Below are 20,808 nucleotides of genomic sequence, written 5' to 3'. Positions count from 1 at the left end.
AAGATAAAAAAACTTCTGCACAGCAAAGGAAACAGTCAATAAAACCAAAAGACAACCAACAAATGGGAGAAGATATTTGCAAATGACATACCAGATAAAGGGCCAGTATCCCAAATCTATAAAGAATTTATCAGACTCAACACCCAAAGAACAATTAATCCAATCGAGAAATGGGCAGAAGTTATGAACAGACATTTCTCCAAAGAAAACATTCAAATGGCCAACAGACACATGAAAATGTGCTCCACATCACTCAGCATCAGGGAAATACAAATCAAAACCACAGTGAGATACCACCTCACACCAGTCAGAATGGCTAAAATTAACAAATCAGGAAACAATAAATGAGGGCAGGGATGCAGAGAAAGGGGATCCCTCTTACACTGCTGGTGGAAATGCAAGCTGGTTCAGCCACTCTGGGAAACAGTATGAAGGGTCTTCAAATAGTTGAAAATAGAGCTACCCTATGACCCAGCAATTGCACTACTAGGGATTTATCCTGAAGATACAAATGCAGTGATCCAAAGGGAAGCCTGCACCCCAATATTCACAGCAGCAATGTCCACAAGAGCCAAACTATGGAAAGAACCCAGATGTCCATCGACAGATGAATGGATAAAGAAGATGTGGTATACATATACAAGTGAATGCTATTCAACCATCAAAAAAAAAAAAAAAAGCAATCTTGCCATTTGCAACGACATGGATGGAACTAGAGGGTATTATGCTAAATGAAATAAGTCAGTTATCTTATGTCCTCACTCATATATGTAATTTAAGAAACAAAACAGAGGATCATAGGGGAAGGGAGGAGAAAAAGAAAACAAGATGAGACCAGGTAGGGAGAAGATGCATGAGAGACTCTTAATCGTACAAAACAAACTGAGGGTTGCTGGAGGGGAGGGGGTGGGGGGATGGAGTAACTGGGTGATGGACATTAAGGAGGGCACGTAATGTAATGAGTACTGGGTGTTATATAAGACTGATGAGTCACTGCACTCTACTTCTGAAACTAATAATACATTGTATGTTAATTAATTGAATTTAAATTAAAAAAATAAATACAATGTCAAAGATTTAAAAAAAAAGAGAGAAAGAGAGAGAAATTAGGCCCTGCATGGATCTCTGCACTGAACATGGAGCCTGCTTGGGATTCTCTCCCTCCCTCTGCTCACCCCCCTCTTAATCTCTCTCCCACTCCCTCCTGGCATGGATGCACACACCCTCTCTCTCTCTAATTAAAAAAAAAAGTTCCTAGAACTTTTTTGATAACTGGAAATCTTAGTTATACTGAGAAGAGCTAAATAATGGATATTCATTGACTATCTAGATCACTTTCAAATAAAAGAAAATACTGAAACTAATTACTGAACCCAAGTTTATTTACCTGTGGTTTTCTTTTACAGAGGAACTCAAGATATTTGGGTCTATTTGTAAATATGTTCCAGGCCACACTGGAAAATTTATGGGGCATCTGGATGGCTTAGTCCATTAAGCATCTGCCTTCAGCTCAGGTCATGATCCTGGGGTCTTGGTATTGAGGCCCACATCAGGCTCCCTGCTCAGAGGGGAGGCTGCTTCTCCCTCTCCCTCTGCCCTTCTCCCCTGCTTGTGCTCACTCTCTCTCATGCTGTCTCTCTCTCTCTCTCTCTCAAATAAATAAATACAATCTTTAAAAAAAAAGGAGCATTTACTATTAGGAAGAGTATCTGGAAATTATAAAATGTATTTATAAATTTGTCAGTCTAGAATTGCATACTTCTTAGTTTTCAATAGGAATTAAGGATTCCAATAATTAAGAATTCTAATTAGTATATGTAATTAAGACTAGTAGAAATAATAAGAGGGTTTTATTTTTAAGATTTTTTATTTATTTATTTGACAGAGAGAGATCACAGTAGACAGAGAGGCAGGCAGAGAGAGAGAGAGGGAAGCAGGCTCCCTGCCAACGATGCGGGACTCGATCCCAGGACCCTGAGATCATGACCTGAGCCGAAGGCAGTGGCTTAACCCATTGAGCCACCCAGGTGCCCCAAAATAATAAGAGTTTTAAAAGCATGCTACAATATCAATGTATTCTGCTCTTGACAAGAGATTGCAAATGGTTTTTCTTTAAGTAATCTACCTGGAAAGCAAAGATTTTTGTCTTGCTAAAATAATTCACTGTGCTTAATGTTATCTTTCTCCTGACTTTGATTACTTAAGAAAATACAGTCTTCTCAATTATAAGAGAGTAAAGTTTTGTTCACAACTATGTAATCTTCTATATTTTCCCTTAACATTGTCTATTGTCACTTTGACTAAATAATGAAGTATTAAATCATAATGATCTGTGATCCTAGTTAATCAGATATTCAAGCCTTTTGACATCTTCTAAAAACAAAATTCTTTAAAAGATTTTATTTATTTAATTGATAGAGATCACAAGTAGGCAGAGAGGCAAGCAAAGAGAGAGAGAGGAAGCAGGCTCCCTGCCAAGCAGAGAGCCCGATGTGGGGCCTGATCCCAGGACCCTGAGACCATGACCTGAGCTGAAGGCAGAGGCTTAACCCACTGAGCCACCCAGGTGCCCCTAAATACCAAATTCTTTTGGTTTGGAGGCTTTTTTGACCCCAAAGTAATTTTAAGATTTCCCAGAGGGTCCCTTTCAAATCTCAAAAGACTTGTCTCTCCCCTTGTAAAAGAGAGAGGTTAAATTGCTTAGGTTTACTTGGTATGTTAAAGTACATGGGGTTCATTGTCAAATAAGTGAGAGCCCAACCAGGTGGTTAAGGGCAGTCACTTGCTGGTAGCCCCAGTAAACTCAGGATGTCCTGGGGACCTCATGAAGAGAGAAATTCACCCAAATCCATGGGTATTTTCAGGCTAAGTCTGACAGTGAGTCCCTAGCCTGGCTTCTTAGTCTGGAAAGGCTTTTAAAAGTTCCTAAGATTCCTTATGAAAAGTTCCACCAGAGGTGCCTGGGTGGCTCAGTCAGTTAAATAAGTGTCTGACTCTTGGTTTAGGCTCAGGTCATGATTTCAGGGTCAGGTCATCATTTCGAGGTCAGGTCATGATTTCAGGGTGGTGAGATCAAGCCCTGCCTTGAGCTCTGTGCTCGGTGTAGACTTTGCTTGAGATTCCCTCTCCCTCTGCCTCTCTGCCTCCAACAACTCATGGGAGCGAGCTTTCTCTCTCAAATAAATAAATCTTAAAACAACAACAACAACAAAAAGTTCCAGCAAAGCAGATTTAAAAGGAGCCGATATAGTCAATCACTCTTCTTGCTGCGCTTTACACAAATAATCCGGTCAAATTTAATTTTTCAACTTATTTTGCAAACAGTTTAGTTTGCATGATTACCTTTGATAGAAATACGGTGACTGGTTCAGAGAAACTAGTAACACAACCTTGTGGATGTCACATTCTACTCTTGTTCATTTTGTCTGAGGATTTGTTACATCCCTGTACACTGGACTGAATCCTCCATTCTTTGTGTTTCTTCAAATGTCTGGCTACACTTCCAGACTAATGTTTCCAATCTTCTCTCCCCCTTCTGATTTGGAATCACTACAAACAAAGACTGCCTTTGAATATCCCTGTAAGGGACCATACCAGGTCTTCCATACTGCCAAGAAAGCAGTTAAACTTCAGGGACTTGAACCACGGTTCTCCCAGTTCAAAAGGGTTCCTCCAGACCCTTGGAACTGCACCCCAGCTGGAGATATAAAATTAATATCAACAAGAGACACAGATGGCATCTTGAGGTGGACAGACCTCCCAAGGTCATGGATCAAGATCTTCACCTCCTGGGGGGCCTTTCTGTCTTGGTCAGTGAAGTGTCTGACTCTTAATTTCAGCTCAGGTCTGAATCTCAGGGTCATGAGGTCAAGCTCTGCGCCGGGCTCCACGCTAGGTGTGGAGTCTATTTATAAAAAAAATAAATAAATAAATAAATAAAAGACTTTCATCTCCAATATGAAGTCTTTATTCCTTTTTCATCACTTGTGTTTTCTCTCTGAATGCATGGGAAGGCAATGCTTCCGGGGTGTGGTCCATCTCTGAATGTGTTATTAAAGTAGCGCCTACCCAACAAAACCCTTAGACCCCCTCCCCAAAATTTTTCTTGGTAAGAGGACAGCCCTTGATTATCTTTTAGCCGAGCAAGAAGGTGTCTGTGCCATGGCCAACACCACTTGCAAAACTTGGCTTAAGAAAGCGCTCCTTCAAGGGGGTCTTTCTTTGACTTACTTGATGCTGATTGGTTTGCTTCTCGGATGCCATTGCTCCGAAGTGCCCTCTAGACACTGGGAATTATCCTGCTTGTAATAATCATGGCGGTCTCCCTGAAACACTGTGGTGTTCTCTCTTAAGCTTTAAATGTATGTTGGAGCCACTAACCACCAAGCAAATGATCTTCTTAAGACTGATTCATCAGAGGGTCACTCGGGTGGCTCATTCGTTAGGCATGTGTCTTCGGCTCAGGTCATGATCCCAGGGTCCTGGGTCCTGGCCCCGCATCTGCATCCGGCTCCCTGCTCAGCAGGAAGCCTGCTTCTCCCTCTCCCACTCTCCTTCCTGTGTTCCCTATTTCTCTGTCAAATAAATAAATAAGATCTAAAAAAAAAAAAAAAAAGGCTAACTCATCAGAAAAGAAACAAAGGGAAGAACTGACTTAAAGAATGTAAACCCGGGGCGCCTGGGTGGCTCGGTGGTTTGGGCCGCTGCCTTCGGTTCAGGTCATGATCTCGGGGTCCTGGGATCGAGTCCCGCATCGGGCTCTCTGCTTGGCAGGGAGCCTGCTTCCCTCTCACTCTCTCTGCCTGCCTCTCTGCCTACCTTTGATCTCTGTCAAATAAATAAATAAAATCTTTAAAAAAAAAAAAAAGAATGTAAACCCAAGGTCATGACCTGCAAATACTCTGGAAAGATTCAGCAAAAAGACATAATAATCTGTGAATACCATACAGAGGATGAGGAGAAAAAAAAAAAAACAAGAACTCCAGAGCTGGGAAAAGAGCTAATGCCGTCAGTTTTGATCACATCTCTTAGGCTGAGAGCCTGATCAAAAGTGGAGAATTGCTGAAAACAAAACAAATCCCCACAAGATAACACGACCAAATGGAGTCGCTTATGCTGGGCTCCACATCACCAAAACCAAGACTTACCTTTTTTTTTTTTTTAGCTTCAGAGGCAGACGTTAGTGATTCATCAGTCTCGTATCATACCCGGTGCTCAGTATGTCATGTGCCCTCCTTAAGGTGCATCACCAGTTACCCCATACCCCCACCCATCACCCCTCCCGCAACCTTCGGTTTGTTTCCTATAGTTAAGAGTCTCTTAAAAAAAAAAAAAAAAGAGTCTCTTATTGGGGCGCCTGGGTGGCTCAGTGGGTTAAAGCCTCTGCCTTCGGCTCAGGTCAGGATCCCAGGGTCCTGGGATTGAGCCCCACATCAGGCTATCTGCTTGGTGGGGAGCCTGCTTCCCTGCCTCTCTGCTGCTTGTGATCTCTGTCACTAGCAGATAAATAAATAAAATTTTTTTAAAAAAAGAGTCTCTTATGAACCAATATTTAACTAAATTACAGTTTTGGCTTTCCCAAAAATGGAATCTGAAACCAATCAGGATTCGCCTGACCAGCACTAGCCAGAAGATCTGCCGGATGACGGACCCTTCCCATCCTCTCAAGGAAAGAGACCTTGCAACGACCAATCCCCTTTTGTACACAGTGTAACTTCCTTGTTCCTCTCCCTTCTGGCTATGAAAGTCTCCCGTGTCATACAGCTTCTCAGAGCTCATTTCTATCTGCTACTTTGGATACTGCCCAATTAGAACTGATTTTCATTGGAGTAAACTCTTAAAGTTTTCAATAAGCCTCAGTTCATATTTTAACAACAGTTCGCGATTAGCATGCTGGAGCCCGGACTCAGGCACCCTGACTCCCAAAGGTCCCGCACACTCTCTGTGTAGATTACACCACAGAACTGTTACGGATTGAATGTATTCCCGAGAAAGCCTTTCTGAAATATTGAGAGGAGAATAATAATCATAATAATAATGTTGTATTATTGTCCACACCACCTCTTTATTGAAAACAGCTACTTCCCGTCCACTGACCAATGTAAATATTGCCCTAAGAACCTACTTAGAGTTTACACTGGGGAAAAAGACGCTCCTTTGGCAAAACTAAACTTCAGTTCAGTGTGCTTGTAGCACAGCTTAATGCACCCCTTACAGAGCATATCGAGGGGCCCCTGACTGGCTCAGTCGGTGGGGCTGGCGACTCTCGATCTCAGGGTTGTGCGTTCGAGCCCCATGTTGGGTGTAGAGATTACTTTCAGTAAATAAAAGAAAGAAGGCACATACCAATTCTCTCACTGCAAGGAACACACTAGACAAGAGCCCGTGCATCCAGCTGCACAGGGCAGAACACTTCACTCCTATCAGAAAACACCCGGGGGGAAATGCCCAGCCCCACACGGCTGACAGCTGGAGCCACTTACTATGATTGTTTGAACTCAGCTGCCATGGTGAGGAGGGAGGACAGAGCAACTAACTCGTGATGGGGAGTGTTTCGTGATCATCCTTAAAGACAGCAGGGGTGGGCGCCTGGGTGGCTCAGTGGGTTAAGCCGCTGCCTTCAGCTCAGGTCATGATCTCGGGGTCCTGGGATCCAGTCCCACATCGGGCTCTCTGCTCAGCAGGGAGCCTGCTTCCTTCTATCTCCCTCTCTGCCTGCCTCTCCGTCTGCTTGTGCTCTCTCTGTCAAATAAATAAATAAAATCTTTAAAAAAAAAAAAAAAAAGACAGCGGGGGTGACGGGGGAAAGTCATTCAGTAAACTGCACGTTAGACTCTACATTTCACGTGGGCACTGTGGACGTTGAAACGACCCTCTTTTTAGGCTTCAGTGAGTCTAGTAGCAGTGCCCAGGGCAGAAAGCAGCCAGCAAGAGTGGGGGATTCTTCAAAACAGATGTGGTTCAGAATACTTGAGGCAGGCACAAATAAGAAACAAATGGGGTCTTTTTTTTTTACAAAAGCAAAGGGCTCTACTGAGAAGACAATGAAATCCCCTGCTGTTGCAAAAGCAAACTCCACGGGTGGGAGGAAGCAGGAATTTAAGGTAAAATTAGTTGGGGTAAAGAATGGGAAGGCAACATTTACGGAGCAGCTGCTGAGTCTGACGTCCTTTCCTAAAGCATTCTGCCTTCTTCAAAATGTAATACAAGCACTCTTCTTTTCACATATATAAGAAAGACAAGAAAATGAGACTCAATTTAGCTTAATATCATACAGCCAAGCAGGCCATGCAACCAAGATTTGAACCCACTCCTGCTCTTTCTGTTATATTTGGCTGCTAGTGCAGAAGATTCTTGAGCCAAAGTCATGAAAATTGCAGTTTCGTTGGAAAGCCTGGGTAGCTAGAAACCGTGAAAAAACTAAAAGGGCCTAAGGAAAGAAAAGCTTTTCTTGAACCCAGGAAACAGCCAGGTTCATAATACCATCAAGAAAGAGGTTGACTGGGGCGCCTGGGTGACTTAGTGGGTTAAGCCTCTGGGTTGGCTCAGGTCATGATCTCAGGGTCCTGGGATTGAGCCTGCTTCTCCCTCTCTCTGCCTGCCTCTCTGCCTACTTGTGATCGCTCTCTCTGTCAAATAAATAAATAAATAAGATCTTTTTTAAAGAAAGAAAGGAAGAAGTTGACTGATTTCAAGCCTAGGACAACTAAGGGACCTGGGGCCTGACCCACTTTCACGGTACTTTCCAGTTTATGAAGCACCTTTATTCCAGTTATTGGAGTCAATCTAGTTAAGTAGGCATTAGTATCATCTTCATTCTCCATTTCAGAAAAACTGAGTTTCAGTTTACAGGTCTTGCCTAAGATCATACACTAGAAATGCCAGAACAAAACTCTTGAGTCCAAATTGCAAATTTTTTCCGTTAACCCCACAGAGCCAGAGAAATGGCTCTGGCTTGAATTAGAAATAAAAACAAAAGTCTTAGCATTTAAAAACAAGGGACAACTTAGGGGTAATAGTTAAGAGATGTGTCAGTGTTTTTAACTTAATCCAGTTAACATCTAATGAGAGACTTTGGATCGATCACCCATCTCTTCTGTACGAAATTACCTGAGGTACCTTCCAACATTTAAAAATGGTAGAATCTTTAAATGTCCACTTCTAGTGTGTCTATCAAAAAGAGGGGAGAAATGTCCCTCAGGATTCCAGAACAGAAGCCGGTCAGGGAAAAGGGGGAAGGGCTTGTCTAAACTCTCAGTCGCTGGGGAGAAGCAGGCTCCTCTTTGACACTTTGGAGGTAGATACCCGAAGTTGACCAAGTGGAGCCCCAGAAACTCCCCTAATGGGGATTACACCACTACTTAAATTGAACACCAATCCCTTCATTTGAACATTAGAAATTACAGAGAAAGAATTAAGTCTCCACCTGCCTATTCCAGAATGAGAATGAGTCAGTATCACCCAAAAGCCCCAGCCGAGGAGGGCAAGCTTCCCTTTACAGAAGTACAGCAACTAATAAATGTAGAAAGCATGACAGAAACAAAAAAGCCAACAACAAAACAAACTAAAACACCGCTTGGCGGCACTTAATTTAATAATTGATTCAAGCAAAAATCATCAATGGAAACTAAGATTAATTAAAAGGTTGGTGTGAAAGGGGCAGCTGCGTAAGGCTTAAGTTTCATCCCACAGCTTGCTCGGTGTTCGCAAAGGGGAAAACATGACAGACATGATCCGGCCGTCATCTCATTAGCAGGAGCAGCTAGTACAGTAATAACCAGACATGATGTTATAACATATGTGACTTCACTCATAAAATATCCTAAGTAAAGTTTAACCTACTCGGTAATAAAAATACTAATATCCCAAGTAAAAAATGATCAAAGGACTTGAGTAAATGTTCTCTAAAGATATATAAATGGCCAATAAGCACGTGAAAAGACGCTCAACCTCACCAGACATCAAGGAAATGCAAATCAAAACCATAGTGAGATACCACTTCACCCCCATTAAGTTGACTAGGATCAAAAAGTCAAGTAGTACGTTCAACAGAAGACGCAGATACATTGGAACCCTCATACATTGTTGGTGGGAACATAAATTGGTGCAGCCACTTTGGAAAACAGTTTGATAGCCCCCAGAATGTTAAACAGAGTTACCATGTTGATGAAGTTCTAGAACATCGGTGAGGTTCGGTGGGGTGGAGTCTGGAGCCAATGACCAAAAAAGAATTCTTGAGACATCTTTGGTGCAAAATGGTGGTTTATTAAAGCACGGGGACAGGACCCGTGGACAGAAAGAGCTGCTGCCCCAGGGTTGTGAAGGGTGGCATTTATGTACCCTGGAGTTGGGAGAGGTAAGGAAAAGGGAGGTTTCAACAGAACTTTCATATGCTGAAGAAGACCAACAAGACACCAGAGCCCTTGCCATTGCCAAGGTCGTTTTGCCCTTTTTGGCAAGCTATTAACATTAAGGTAGTTGGGAGATTCCTAAAGAATGTCACATGTGTCCCACCCAGGAGTGGGGGTGGGGAAAGGCTGCAAGTGTCAACTTTTGCTTTGTCCTCAGCCAGCCTTCTGTTCCCGCATCAACATGACCTAGTTTGGAGAAGTGAAATTTACCTCTACCCTCAAAATTTCTTCTGACTGGTCTAAGAATAAAATTGACACAAGACACATTAACAGGATAAAATTAATTTCGAATGAATAGGAGCACCATATGTGGGGGTCACGTTCACATGTTCCCAGACAGGAAGGTAAAATGAGGCATATACACCATTCTGCACTAAGGAACGAGATAGGAGAGTAAGGACATTCACAGGACAATGAGAGCAGATGTTTGATCTCTGAGAGCAGATGTTTGATCATTGGACATTTGTCTTCCATGTAGATGGGTCACTCAGAAAAAAACTTATCTCTGATAAAAACTCTCATTCTGGGAAAGACTGCCAACTTACTTTCTTCTAGGTCGTTAAGGCGGGGATGAACGCTTTTCTCAAGCCCATTTGATCTTGATAGCTTTCTGCTCAAAATAACCCACGTGCTAACGCGCACACTTTTAGGGAGACTTGTTTTGAACCCCACAACTTGCAATTCCGCTCCTTAGTACAGACCCAGGAGAACTGTAAGCAGATGTCCACACGAAATCTTGCGCACAGATATTCATGGCGGTATTATTCATGAATTGCCAAAAAAGAGAAACAACCTGGATATCCATTAACTCATGAATGGACAAAACAGCAATATTATTCAGCCATAAGGAATAAAGTACTGATCCACACTACAACATGGAAGAACCTTGAAAATGCTATGCTAAGTGAAAGAAGCCAGTAACGAATGATCACATATTGTATGGCTCCATTTATGTGAAATGTCCAGAATAGGCAAATCCATACAGACAGACAGTAGATTAGGGGGTATGGGGTATGACTGCTAAAGGGTATGAGGTTTGTTTTGAGGGCAATCAAGATATTCCATAGCTAGACAGTGGTGGTGATTGTACAACTTTCTGAATATATGAAAAATCACTGAATTGTATACTTTAAAGGGGTGAATTTTATGGTATGTGAATCATATGTCACTAAAGCTGGTATTTAAAACGTCAAGGAGATATATAAAATCAGCAGGTGGCTATACATGTACCTCTGTTTGTACATTTGAGAATCTCTTTGCAAGGAGATGAAAAAACAATCATCAACAGTGATTTTCTCTAGGGAGGGAAGTATGGGGCTCAAGGCCAGGGTGGTACAGAAATTTCCCTTTTCCCTGTTTTTATAAGTTTTTTTTTTTAACCATTTGCATCTAGTTCCTAAATTAATTTAAAATTGTGGGGCGCCTGGGTGGCTCAGTGGGTTAAAGCCTCTGCCTTCGGCTCAGGTCAGGATCTCAGGGTCCTGGGATCGAGCCCTGCATCGGGCTCTCTGCTCAGCAGGGAGCCTGCTTCCTCCTCTCTCTCTCTCTTTCTGCCTATTTGTGATCTCTGTCAAGTAAATAAATAAAATCTTTAAAAAAATAAAATAAAATAAAATAAAATTGTAAGTGTTTCTAAAGGAAATAAAGAGTTTAACCTGAATATTTTCAAGATGGCCAGTTTTCAGGAAATACAGAGATGGAATTAACAAGCCAAACCCCGTTCCAGAGAAACAGTGGAATGCAGAAGGTAGGGCATCCTACAGGACAACAGGCAGTGATTCTTAAATAAACCGATGAATCAAATGGGGGAGGTCAAGATTAAATCAGACTAAAGAGGGACTCCTAGGTGGCACAGTCAGTTGAGCCTCCTACTTCTGGTTTCCACTCAGGTCATGATCTCAGGGTCGTGAGATGGAGCCTCTGTTGGGCTCTGTGCTCAATGCAGAATCTGCCTCGGATTCTTCCTCCCTCCTCCACTGCCCTCCCCTTCGTGTGCATGAGCGCCCATGCTCTCTGTCTCTTTCGAATAAATAAAATCTTAAAAAAAAAAAAAAACAGACTAAACAGACATAGTCACATGGAATGCTTGTCTTTCTGTAGACCAGTTTGAGTAAGCCTAGCTATAAAGGGCAGCTTCGGGACTACTGAAGAGCTATGACATGGAATGGACATAAACTGATAAGAGGGAATTATTATTGATTTTGTTATGTGTGATAGTGGTAGGCTGGTTATATAGAGAAATGCTTATTATTTTAGGACCGCCTACTAAAACATTCAGTGATGTAAATCAAGAAGACTGTAATTTACCTTGGATACACCAGCAAAGGGAAATTAATGAAACAAATATGGAAACTGCAAGCAACTGCTATTAGGTTAATGTGCCTGTGGGTGCCCATGGAATTATTTTCTCCCCTTTATGTGTGTGTTCGAAACATTTATCATTAAAAACTAAATGGAAGAGAAAAATTTACTTGAGGACAAAAGCAGTTATGAAACCTCCTCCCAAGGGGCTAAGAACCAGCTTCCCTCACACGCAATGTGGAGGTGAGTGGGGGTCATGTCGTGGGGAGGAGTTGGATGCACGGGTGGGTCCTCTCGTGCGCTCGTGAGCCGTGGAGGCACACGTGACCTTCAGAGACCATTGCACAATGCCCCGCAGCACTGCGGCCCCACAGTCTGGACAGAACCAGGACTCTTAAGATACCGTCAAGTAAATAGATGAAAGGAAAGGAAAAGAAGAAATTGTTATCCAGTGTGGCACAGTATAAAGACCACAGAACTGGCAGCCAGAGGATCCGAGTTCGAGTGCCAGCCCACACTCAGTAAGTGAATTCCGACAAGTGCCTTAGCTGTGCAGGTCACTTCGCTGCTCCACAATAGGACGCTCATCCCATGACCCGCCTGAGCTACCTCGCAGGGCTGCTGGGTGTCTCAGATGGGATAACACGCGAGCAAGACCCCTCGCTCCCACCTTCTAGAGGGGTCTGGAACCTACCACCGCCACCACCTCTCACCTGGAGTTCTCTCTTCCTCCTCCACCCTGTCCCGGCAAATCCTCCGCCTGGGAGACGGCATAAATTTCTAAAACTTTTTATAACCAGACGACTCACACCAGAAAATTGCGACACACAAAGGAGACCAGCAGCCGCACACCGCGACACTCACCCATCAGCTCCTGCGATCAGCAATAGCCTCCTGTTCCCGATTCACCCATCCCTCCCACATATGTGCATGTTTATTTTTTCTTTTTTGAAGTATTCTAGATTTTGGGTGGCTCAGTTGGTTGGACGACTGCCTTCGGCTCAGGTCATGATCCTGGAGTCCCGGGATCGAGTCCCGCATCGGGCTCCCAGCTCCATGGGGAGTCTGCTTCACTCTCTGACCTTCTCCTCGCTCATGCTCTCTCTTACTGTCTCTCTCTCAAATAAATAAATTAATTAATTAAGAAATAAAAAATAAATTTTATTTTATTTATTTAATAAAATCTCGGACATCAAATCACTTCTCTTGTCAATCTTTTCCTAGGCATCTCTTCTAGAAAAGCAGTGGGTCTCAAAGATGTCCTTCATGGCTACTTTGTTTCAATCGGGATCCAAGGGCCACTTGGTTAACATGTCTCTCAAATCTCTTTGAATCTATAGGGGTCCTCCCTCCTTTTTCTCCCGTGCCATTTTTTTTGTTGAAGAAAGTGGGATGGGCGCCTGGGTGGGTCAGTGGGTTAAAGCCTCTGCCTTTAGCATGGGTCATGATCCCAGGGTCCTGGGATCGAGCCCCGCATCTGGCTCTCTGCTCCGCCGGGAGCCTGCTTCCTCCTCTCTCTGCCTGCTTCTCTGCCTACTTGTGATCTCTGTCAAATAAATAAATAAAATCTTTTAAAAAAAAAAGAGTGGGAATCTTCTCAAAATAAATCATGTCTCTCCTCTACTTAGAAAGCGCTAATGGCAGTCCCCTGCTTAACAGAATAAGATGAAAAATGCCTAGTATTCGTTCACTCATTCATTCAGTAAATCATAACAGAGTGCCCACTGTGTGCCACGGGCTGCTAGCAAACCAGGAAACGGGGGCGAATATGGCAAGCCAAGCCCTGCCTTCCTAGGGCTCAGGCTCTAGGGGAAAAGAGAGCCAACAAACAGGTAAGCGAATAAATGATCAGCCTAGTTTTTAGAAAGGGACGCATGCCATGATGAAGATAAGGCCAGACAGAAAAACAATCACAAAGAGGGTCCGCGTGTCCCGCCCGCAGGACAGGAAGGTGCAGCCACAGGACATCAGGGCCGTGTGTCCCAGGCAGAGCCGAGTACCAAGACCCAGATGGGACAAGCTGGCTGTGTGGTGGGGGGCAGAGAAGGCAAGTGGGTGCGGCTGGAGCCTGGCTGGCGTGGAGAACAGAGAGGGGGTGGGGGCGGGAGACCAGCTGGGTGGGGCCACATGAGGCTTTGGGGGAGCGGTGGGAAGTCTGGAAGCCCTGCCCTGCGCAGTGCCCCTCGGGTAGGGTTCCGACCGGGGTGACAAAGTCTCATTTAGCTCTGCCGGGTCCTTCTGCAGGCCTGCCCTCTCACATCTGGGTTTCGTGTCATTCCTGTGATGTGACAAGCTCCTTCTCTCGACACTCATGATCTCATACACAGTTAGTTTTCCTCCGTTTGAACCAGAGTCCTGAGCCTGCCTTCTTCACAGGGCTCAGCTCTACTCATCCTGTAGTTCCAGCTGGGTTGGGAACGTTCTTCCCTCCAGCTTTCTTCCCTCCAGCTAGCTCAGGTGGCACCACAATATAAGGACAGACTTCTCCCTTGTAGCACACGTCACAGGGGCAGTTGGCCAGTTATCGATTTAATGTCCATCTTCCCCAGCAGGCTGAAAACGCCGTGAGAGCAGAAACAAGCTGATGTTTCGGTCTGCATCTCTGAAGCCTCACATGGTGTCTGGAACAACAGGCAGCAGATGAAGTGTTTGTGGCATGAATAGGTGGCCTATCCTAACATTGCACCACATCTTACGAGAAATAATATCCAGTGTCTTGAAATAGTGTCTGTAACTATTCAACACCGGGTCACTCAAAGAATATTAAAAATCCAAAATCTGGGGCGCCTGGGTGCCTCACTCATTAAGCATCTGCCTTCCGCTCAAGTCATGATCCCAGCATCCTGAGATGGAGCCTGGCATTGGGCTCCCTGCTCAGCAGGAAGCCTGCTTCTCCCTCTCCCACTCCCCCCGCTTCTTTTTTTTTTTTTAAGATTTTATTTACTTGACAGCAGAGATCACAAGCAGGCAGAGAGGAAGCAGGCTCCCCGCTGAACAGAGAGCCCGATGCCAGGCTCGATCCCAGGGGGATCAGGACCTGAAGAGAAAGCAGAGACTTAACCCACTGAGCCATCCAGGCGTTCCCCGCCCCCGCTTCTGCTCCCTCTCTTGCTGTCAAAAAAATAAGTAAAATCTTTTTAAAAAATCCAGAATTACATGGGGCTCAGAGCTAATCTTGTCAAGCCTCTCCATTTTATAAGTAACAAGACCAGAAACAACAACAGGGTGAGAAATGAAGAGATTTGGCCTCAGTTATAAGTTGAACAACGGGGTGCCTGGCTGGCTCAGTTGGTAGAGCATGTGACTCCTGATCTCGGGGTTGGGGGTTCAAGGTGCCACCAGCACCAGCGTTACCTCCATGGAACAGATTGCCTCCGTTTATGAGATTCAGAGTAATTTAAAGAGCTGGTGCTTCCGGCCTGTGTTTATATAGGTAAGTTGCACTCCAGTTACACTAGAAACACAGTGTATGGCCTGAATGCTGAAACACTATTTGTACAGGATGCTTTCTCTTGCCTTGCTGTACGTCCCCATACATTAAGAAATTCCAGGGAGCTGGGGAGCCTGGGGGCTCAGTGGGTTAAGCCTCTGCCTTCGCTCAGGTCATGATCCCAGGGTCCTGGGATGGAGTCCCATGTCTGGCTCCTTGCTCAGTGGGAGGCTGCTTACCCCCTCTGCCTCTGCCCCTCCCCATGTTTGCGCTCTCTTTCGTGCACCCACGCACGAGCTCTCAAATAAATAAATAAAATCTTAAAAAAAAAAATCCAGGGAGTTTTCACCTTGACAGATTTTATGGTTCTGCACATTTGTGTGTAAAAGTACAAGAGGCATGTTTTTGTAGAAGCCTCTGACGAGCCTGTTACATTAGAAATGTCCTTCTCAAAAGTTACATCAAAAATATAGCACCAAAGTACAAACAAGAATAAAATAGAGGGGTGCCTGGGTGGCTCAGTGGGTTAAGCCGCTGCCTTCGGCTCAGGTCATGATCTCGGGGTCCCGGGATCAAGCCCCGCATCGGGCTCTCTGCTCAGCAGGGAGCCTGCTTCCTCCTCTCTCTCTCTGCCTGCCTCTCTGTCTACTTGTGATCTCTGTCTGTCAAATAAATAAATAAAAACCTTTAAAAAAAAAAAGAATAAAATAGAGAATGAAGGTTTTGACTTTAAACACACACACACACACACGCACACACACACACTCTCAGCTATCAATGAAGAAGAAAGCCCATAGTTTGAGAGCACATTACCACACGATAAGCAGTTTAAATACATTAATTCAGGGATATTCAAAACTTCACGAGAAAGGCAGTGATGTCTCTGTTTTCCAGATGAACAAACTAAGGCTTTCAGAGGTTGGATAACTTCGCCAGGATCCACAAGTCAGTGGCAGAAGGGAGAGTCAAGACCACATATACCGGGCTGCAGAGACCTCCCTTTTTCTACATCACCTACTGATAGTCCAGGTGAACAGTTAAAATGAAAATGAAGACAGATGAACATCTGTCAATAGTTAAGCTCCAAATTAGACAGCACTGGCGTTCAGAGAGTTTAAGGACTGAGAGATGAATGCAGTCGCTGGCACGAGTCAGGTAGGAAGGAGGAAGGGCTTACGTTGACTCTGAGAGAATGGGAAAGAATCTGAGAGGTAAGAGGTAAGTGAAGTGGAATAAAAGAATAAGTGAAGGGTAAAAGTAAGGCATTATTTCCTCTCTGCAAAGGGTTAAGACAAAGCTAGAAATGAAGCCACAATGGTGGGCTGAGGCTCTGAACCCAAGCCAAAGAGCCCACGGTCTTCTGAAGTCAAGATTGGGTGGGGGGGGGGCGGGGAGCACTAAAGAAGCTGAAAAGAATCTGGCAAGTGTCATTGCCGACACGACATGAAAGATACAGATGGGAGGGCCTGCCATGAACGTGAAGGCATCATGGGGAACCGAGCACCATGTTATTCAAGCCAATGGGCAACTCGCATTCCCCACCTTTGGGGCCCATTTAACATGACGGTTCACTCTCTCCCTCTTGACACACTTTCCTCACTTGGCTTCCAGGACTCCTCCTCATTGCATAGCCCTGTCAGCCTCCACTGCTGTCTCCTCTTCTCCCTGATCTGTTGGAGGCCCCCTGGGACCTTATCTATCTACATATTCTCCCATGGTGGGGTTCATTTAGTTCTCTTGTTTTAGACACCATCTATGTGCCAAGGACTTCCAAGTTTATAGTCAAAGTCTAGGATTCTCTTCTAAATTCCAGACTCCCACCCAACTGCCCACTCCTTCCCAGACCCCTGACATTTGTGGTATATCACCTACTAAAATACTATATAATTTACTTTATTATGTTTGCTGTTTATTTTCTTGGTCCCATTCCCTTGCTAGAACGTAAACTTCTCGAGGATAGGATTTTTTATTTTGGTCACTTGTATTTTAAGTGCCTAAAATAGTGCCTGGCTCTTGATAAGTATTTGCAGAATAAATGGATAAAGGGATGGCATAAGGCAGCCTCAAGGCAATGTAAGAACCCTCACAAGGCACCGCGAGCAAGGAAAAGCAAGTGGTAGTGACAGTAGCTGTGGGGAGGAGGGACGTGAGTACTTCTCGGTTTACCACATGGAACCTCAAGGGACCAGACAGGCATTTGGGTGGAAACATCTGGCAGGATTTTGGAATTCTGGGACCAGTGTTTATTATTATTTCTTCATCTGAAAAGAATATTATTATTTCTTCATCTGAAAGGCGGGTTGTTTTGAGGAGTAAATAACCTAAAACTAGCAAGTCCCTGACACACGGAGATCCATTCACCCAATAATTGTTTTCCTTCTCGGGGACCGTTCATTCCCTCAGCCAGGTGCCCAGGATGGCACAGAACACCTAGCTCCTGTGCACATTCCCATCCATTCCCCTGTCCACTCCGGCCATCACACTGGGCCCCCCTGGACTCATGTAGCCCTCCCTTGTCAGTCCTCTTTGAGGACTGCCTCGACCAGGCCACACTTCCTTCCAGGGCAGCCCTCATCCAAGGACTGACTGATCAACCAAAAGGTCACTGCGAGGCACCGTGAGTCCTCTCATACCTCAAAGCTTGGGAAAGCCATCCCACTTCAGAGCTCCCAGGGTTGGCTGAGCCCTGTGCCTGGACTGCCAGCCACTCAGAGTCAGCCTCTGCTCAGTCCCTCTGCACCTTCCTCCTCACCAGAGGTGAGGATGTGAGGGGCTCACCCCTCCCAGTGAAATAACCTGCCTGCTGATCTCCATTTCAGAAGCAGTTTCCTGGCAACCCAACCCTTGGCAGATAGAACATCCAACAGTGCTCTGGGATTCTTTCTCATTGAAATGCAGATTAAACCGAGGGGACCAGGAAGGTAGGATTTGACCGGAAATCCTTTTTTTTTTTTTAAAGATTTTATTTATTTATTTGACAGAGAGAGATTACAAGTAGGCAGAGAGGCAGGCAGACAGAGAGAGGAGGAAGCAGGCTCCCTGCTGAGCAGAGAGCCCGATGTGGGACTCGATCCCAGGACCCCGAGATCATGACCTGAGCCGAAGGCAGCGGCTTAACCCACTGAGCCACCCAGGCGCCCCGGAAATCCTTTTTTAGCAATAGATTTTTCTAGGTTTCCAAGAATGCGATGTGGTTAGTCTGATGCCACAAATAAAGGGGGAGGAGGTCCCAAATTTAACAAAAGAATTCAGTGGGTCTGTTAAGAAGGAAAAACAAAAATTTATTTTCAATAAACCCTAACTGGTATTTAGCATTTCCTTCCATTATGAATGCAGGCAACAAAGTATAGCAGTAACTCTTAATGACCTCACCACAAAGAGAAGTCCCAGATATTCGCATGTCACGTTTTAGTCAGGGCAGGTGTCTTCAAATACTGTTTACTGTCCAGACAATGTTGAAAATAAAGTAATTATCTGACCCCCTCCCCAGTGGACACATTGTTACACCTATTTAATAACGTTAGAAATAACCACGTATGGGGTGCCTGGGTGGCACAGTTGGTTAAGGGTCTGCCTTGGGCCCGGGGCATGATCTGGGAGTACTGGGACAGAGTCCCGCATCCGGCTCCCCGCTCAGCTCGGAGGCTGGCTCTCCCTCTCCCTCTGCTCCTCCTCCGCTCCTGATCGCGTGCTCTCTCTCTCTCTCTTTGCTCACTCTCTCAAATAAAAAGTAAAAAAAAAAATTTTTTTTTTAAAGAGCAAGCACATATATTATTACTTCAGGCACTTTTTGTTTTAATATTTTTATCTGGATTTCAACATAATGACTTCCTGGGCAATCCTGCAGATTTTAGTTTATGTAATTAAAAATATAATGGCAGGACAGACTCCAGCCGCTGTCTGCCCCCGCTCTCCCCCCCACCCCGCCCCGCCTCTGGAATGCGCACCGCGTTCTATGAAATCCACATGGCGCGCGGCGGGGGAAGGCGGCGGCGCGGAAGACTTCACCGAGGTGACAGCGTCCCCGGGCCCGGCCAATCCTGAGAGGGCTCCAAAGAGCTAAAGGCCATCCGGGCCCGCTCCCCGGTGGGGCCCCCCATGGTGACAACGCTCTGCTACAGGAGACTGGACCTCCGGGTCGCCCTGCTTTCCCAGACCGAAACCCTGGACTGAAACGAGCTCAGCGGGGAGCGGACTCTCTGCCAGGACAGGTCCGGGGTCCGCGCGCAGACGCCCGCTCCCGCTGTCTTTCCCTGCCCCCGCACCCACGCAAGTCCCAGGACCCCGCTCCGGCCTCTGCCCTGCGAAGGCTCCGCGCCCGCGCGGGGCTCCTCCCCGGCCGCGTCCGGTCCCCGCAGGCCCAGGACGGCGGCGAGACGAGGCCCGACTTCCCGGCGGCGGGGCCGCCCACAGCTGCCGCAGGGGAGACTCCGCCCGGGGTCCCGGGGTTCCGCGATGCCTGCGTTTCCCGGTCGGGCATGGAACGCGCGAGGCCGCGCAGACGGGGGCTCCCCACACCCGCGTGCTCCTCCGGCGGCAGCGGCCAGGCGGCGCGGAGACGTCGGCCGCCCGGGGGACGCGGGGAGCCCGCGAGGGCCCGGAGACCCCGCGCCCCCGCCCACGACGCCCACGTCCGTCAGACCCCGCGGGCCTCCCCGTCGGCCCCCGCCACCCTTCCGACGGCTGCTCTGCCCCGCGCCTTCCTCCCCTGCCACCCCCGCCCCCGGCCCCGGAGGTCGCACTCACGTAGACCGAGTCGATGCCGGATTTGTCGAAGAAGCGGAGCGGCCGCCTCAGCTCCAGGGCTGGGGAGACGCGGTCGTCCCCCGCCTCCAGCTCCTGGTCCCCGTGTCCCGGGCCGAACGGGAAGAGCTCCTGGCGGCTCAGGCAGCCCCCGGGCCCCGCCAGCAGCAGCTGCAGGAGCAGCGCCCGCGTCCACGCAGCCCCGCTCCGGCGCATCGCGTCCAGCGCGTTCCCGAACCGAAGTCCTGCAAACCTGGCGGCTCCGCGGACCAGTCTGGGGAAGGCGGAGACGTAACCGGACGCCCCTCGGCAGCCCCTACGCGCCTCCCGCCTCCAGACGTCCCCACCCCGGGAACTAGGGGAGGGGAGCGAGGGGAGATGGGGAGCGCCCCGCCCCGTCCACAGAGCGCGCCGCCAAGGCTGCCCAATGGCCGCGAGGGGGAGGGCGAGGGGCGCCGCCGAATCCCCCTGCGGCTCCCGCGGCGTCGCCCTCGACCCCGCGGGGTCACGGGCGCTGGTGGCTGCGATTCCCTAAACCAGCCCAGTTGCCACGGAAGAGCAGGGCGCGGAACTTTGTGCCACGGTCCTCGGGTCAGGGTTAAGGCAGAGGGCGGGCTGCGTGGAAATGCTCCGGATTCAGGAACACTGTCGCCCCCGGTGCTCCTGGCGGCGTCCGGAGGTCGGACTCGCTGGGTCAGACTCTGGTGGGCTGAGGGAGTAGGTGCCGTGTGAGTAAGAAGGGGCTGGACCAAGAGCGTGTTCCTTTATCCATCCCGTTTCTCAACGTTATTGAGGCCAGATCTCTGCTTGGTGACGTGGAAGTTCGGCCAAAACATGGGGTCCCACCCTCCGAGACCAAGTCACGAATGTGTAAGATGATGTGGTTTGAGGGGAGGTGGGGTCCCCAAGTAATAAAGGATATTA

At 46.9% G+C, this 20,808-nt stretch overlaps 1 protein-coding gene across 1 annotated transcript in view; it reads right to left on the bottom strand.

Moving 5' to 3' along the window:
• NID1 (nidogen 1) overlaps positions 1–20,187 on the bottom strand; it is an 83,847-nt gene extending 63,660 nt beyond the window's left edge. Inside the window, exon 1 of the mRNA XM_044239319.1 lies at positions 19,888–20,187. Coding sequence (XP_044095254.1) covers positions 19,888–20,100 — 213 coding nt within the window. The 5' untranslated portion in view covers positions 20,101–20,187. The remainder of the gene's footprint in view (positions 1–19,887) is intronic.
• Between the last annotated feature and the right edge of the window lie 621 nt (positions 20,188–20,808).

This window comes from Neovison vison, chromosome 2, assembly GCF_020171115.1.
Source record: "Neovison vison isolate M4711 chromosome 2, ASM_NN_V1, whole genome shotgun sequence".
Lineage (NCBI taxonomy): Eukaryota > Metazoa > Chordata > Mammalia > Carnivora > Mustelidae > Neogale > Neogale vison.
The sequence above is the reverse complement of the archived record's forward strand: the minus strand, read 5'-3'. Positions and strand labels throughout refer to the sequence as shown.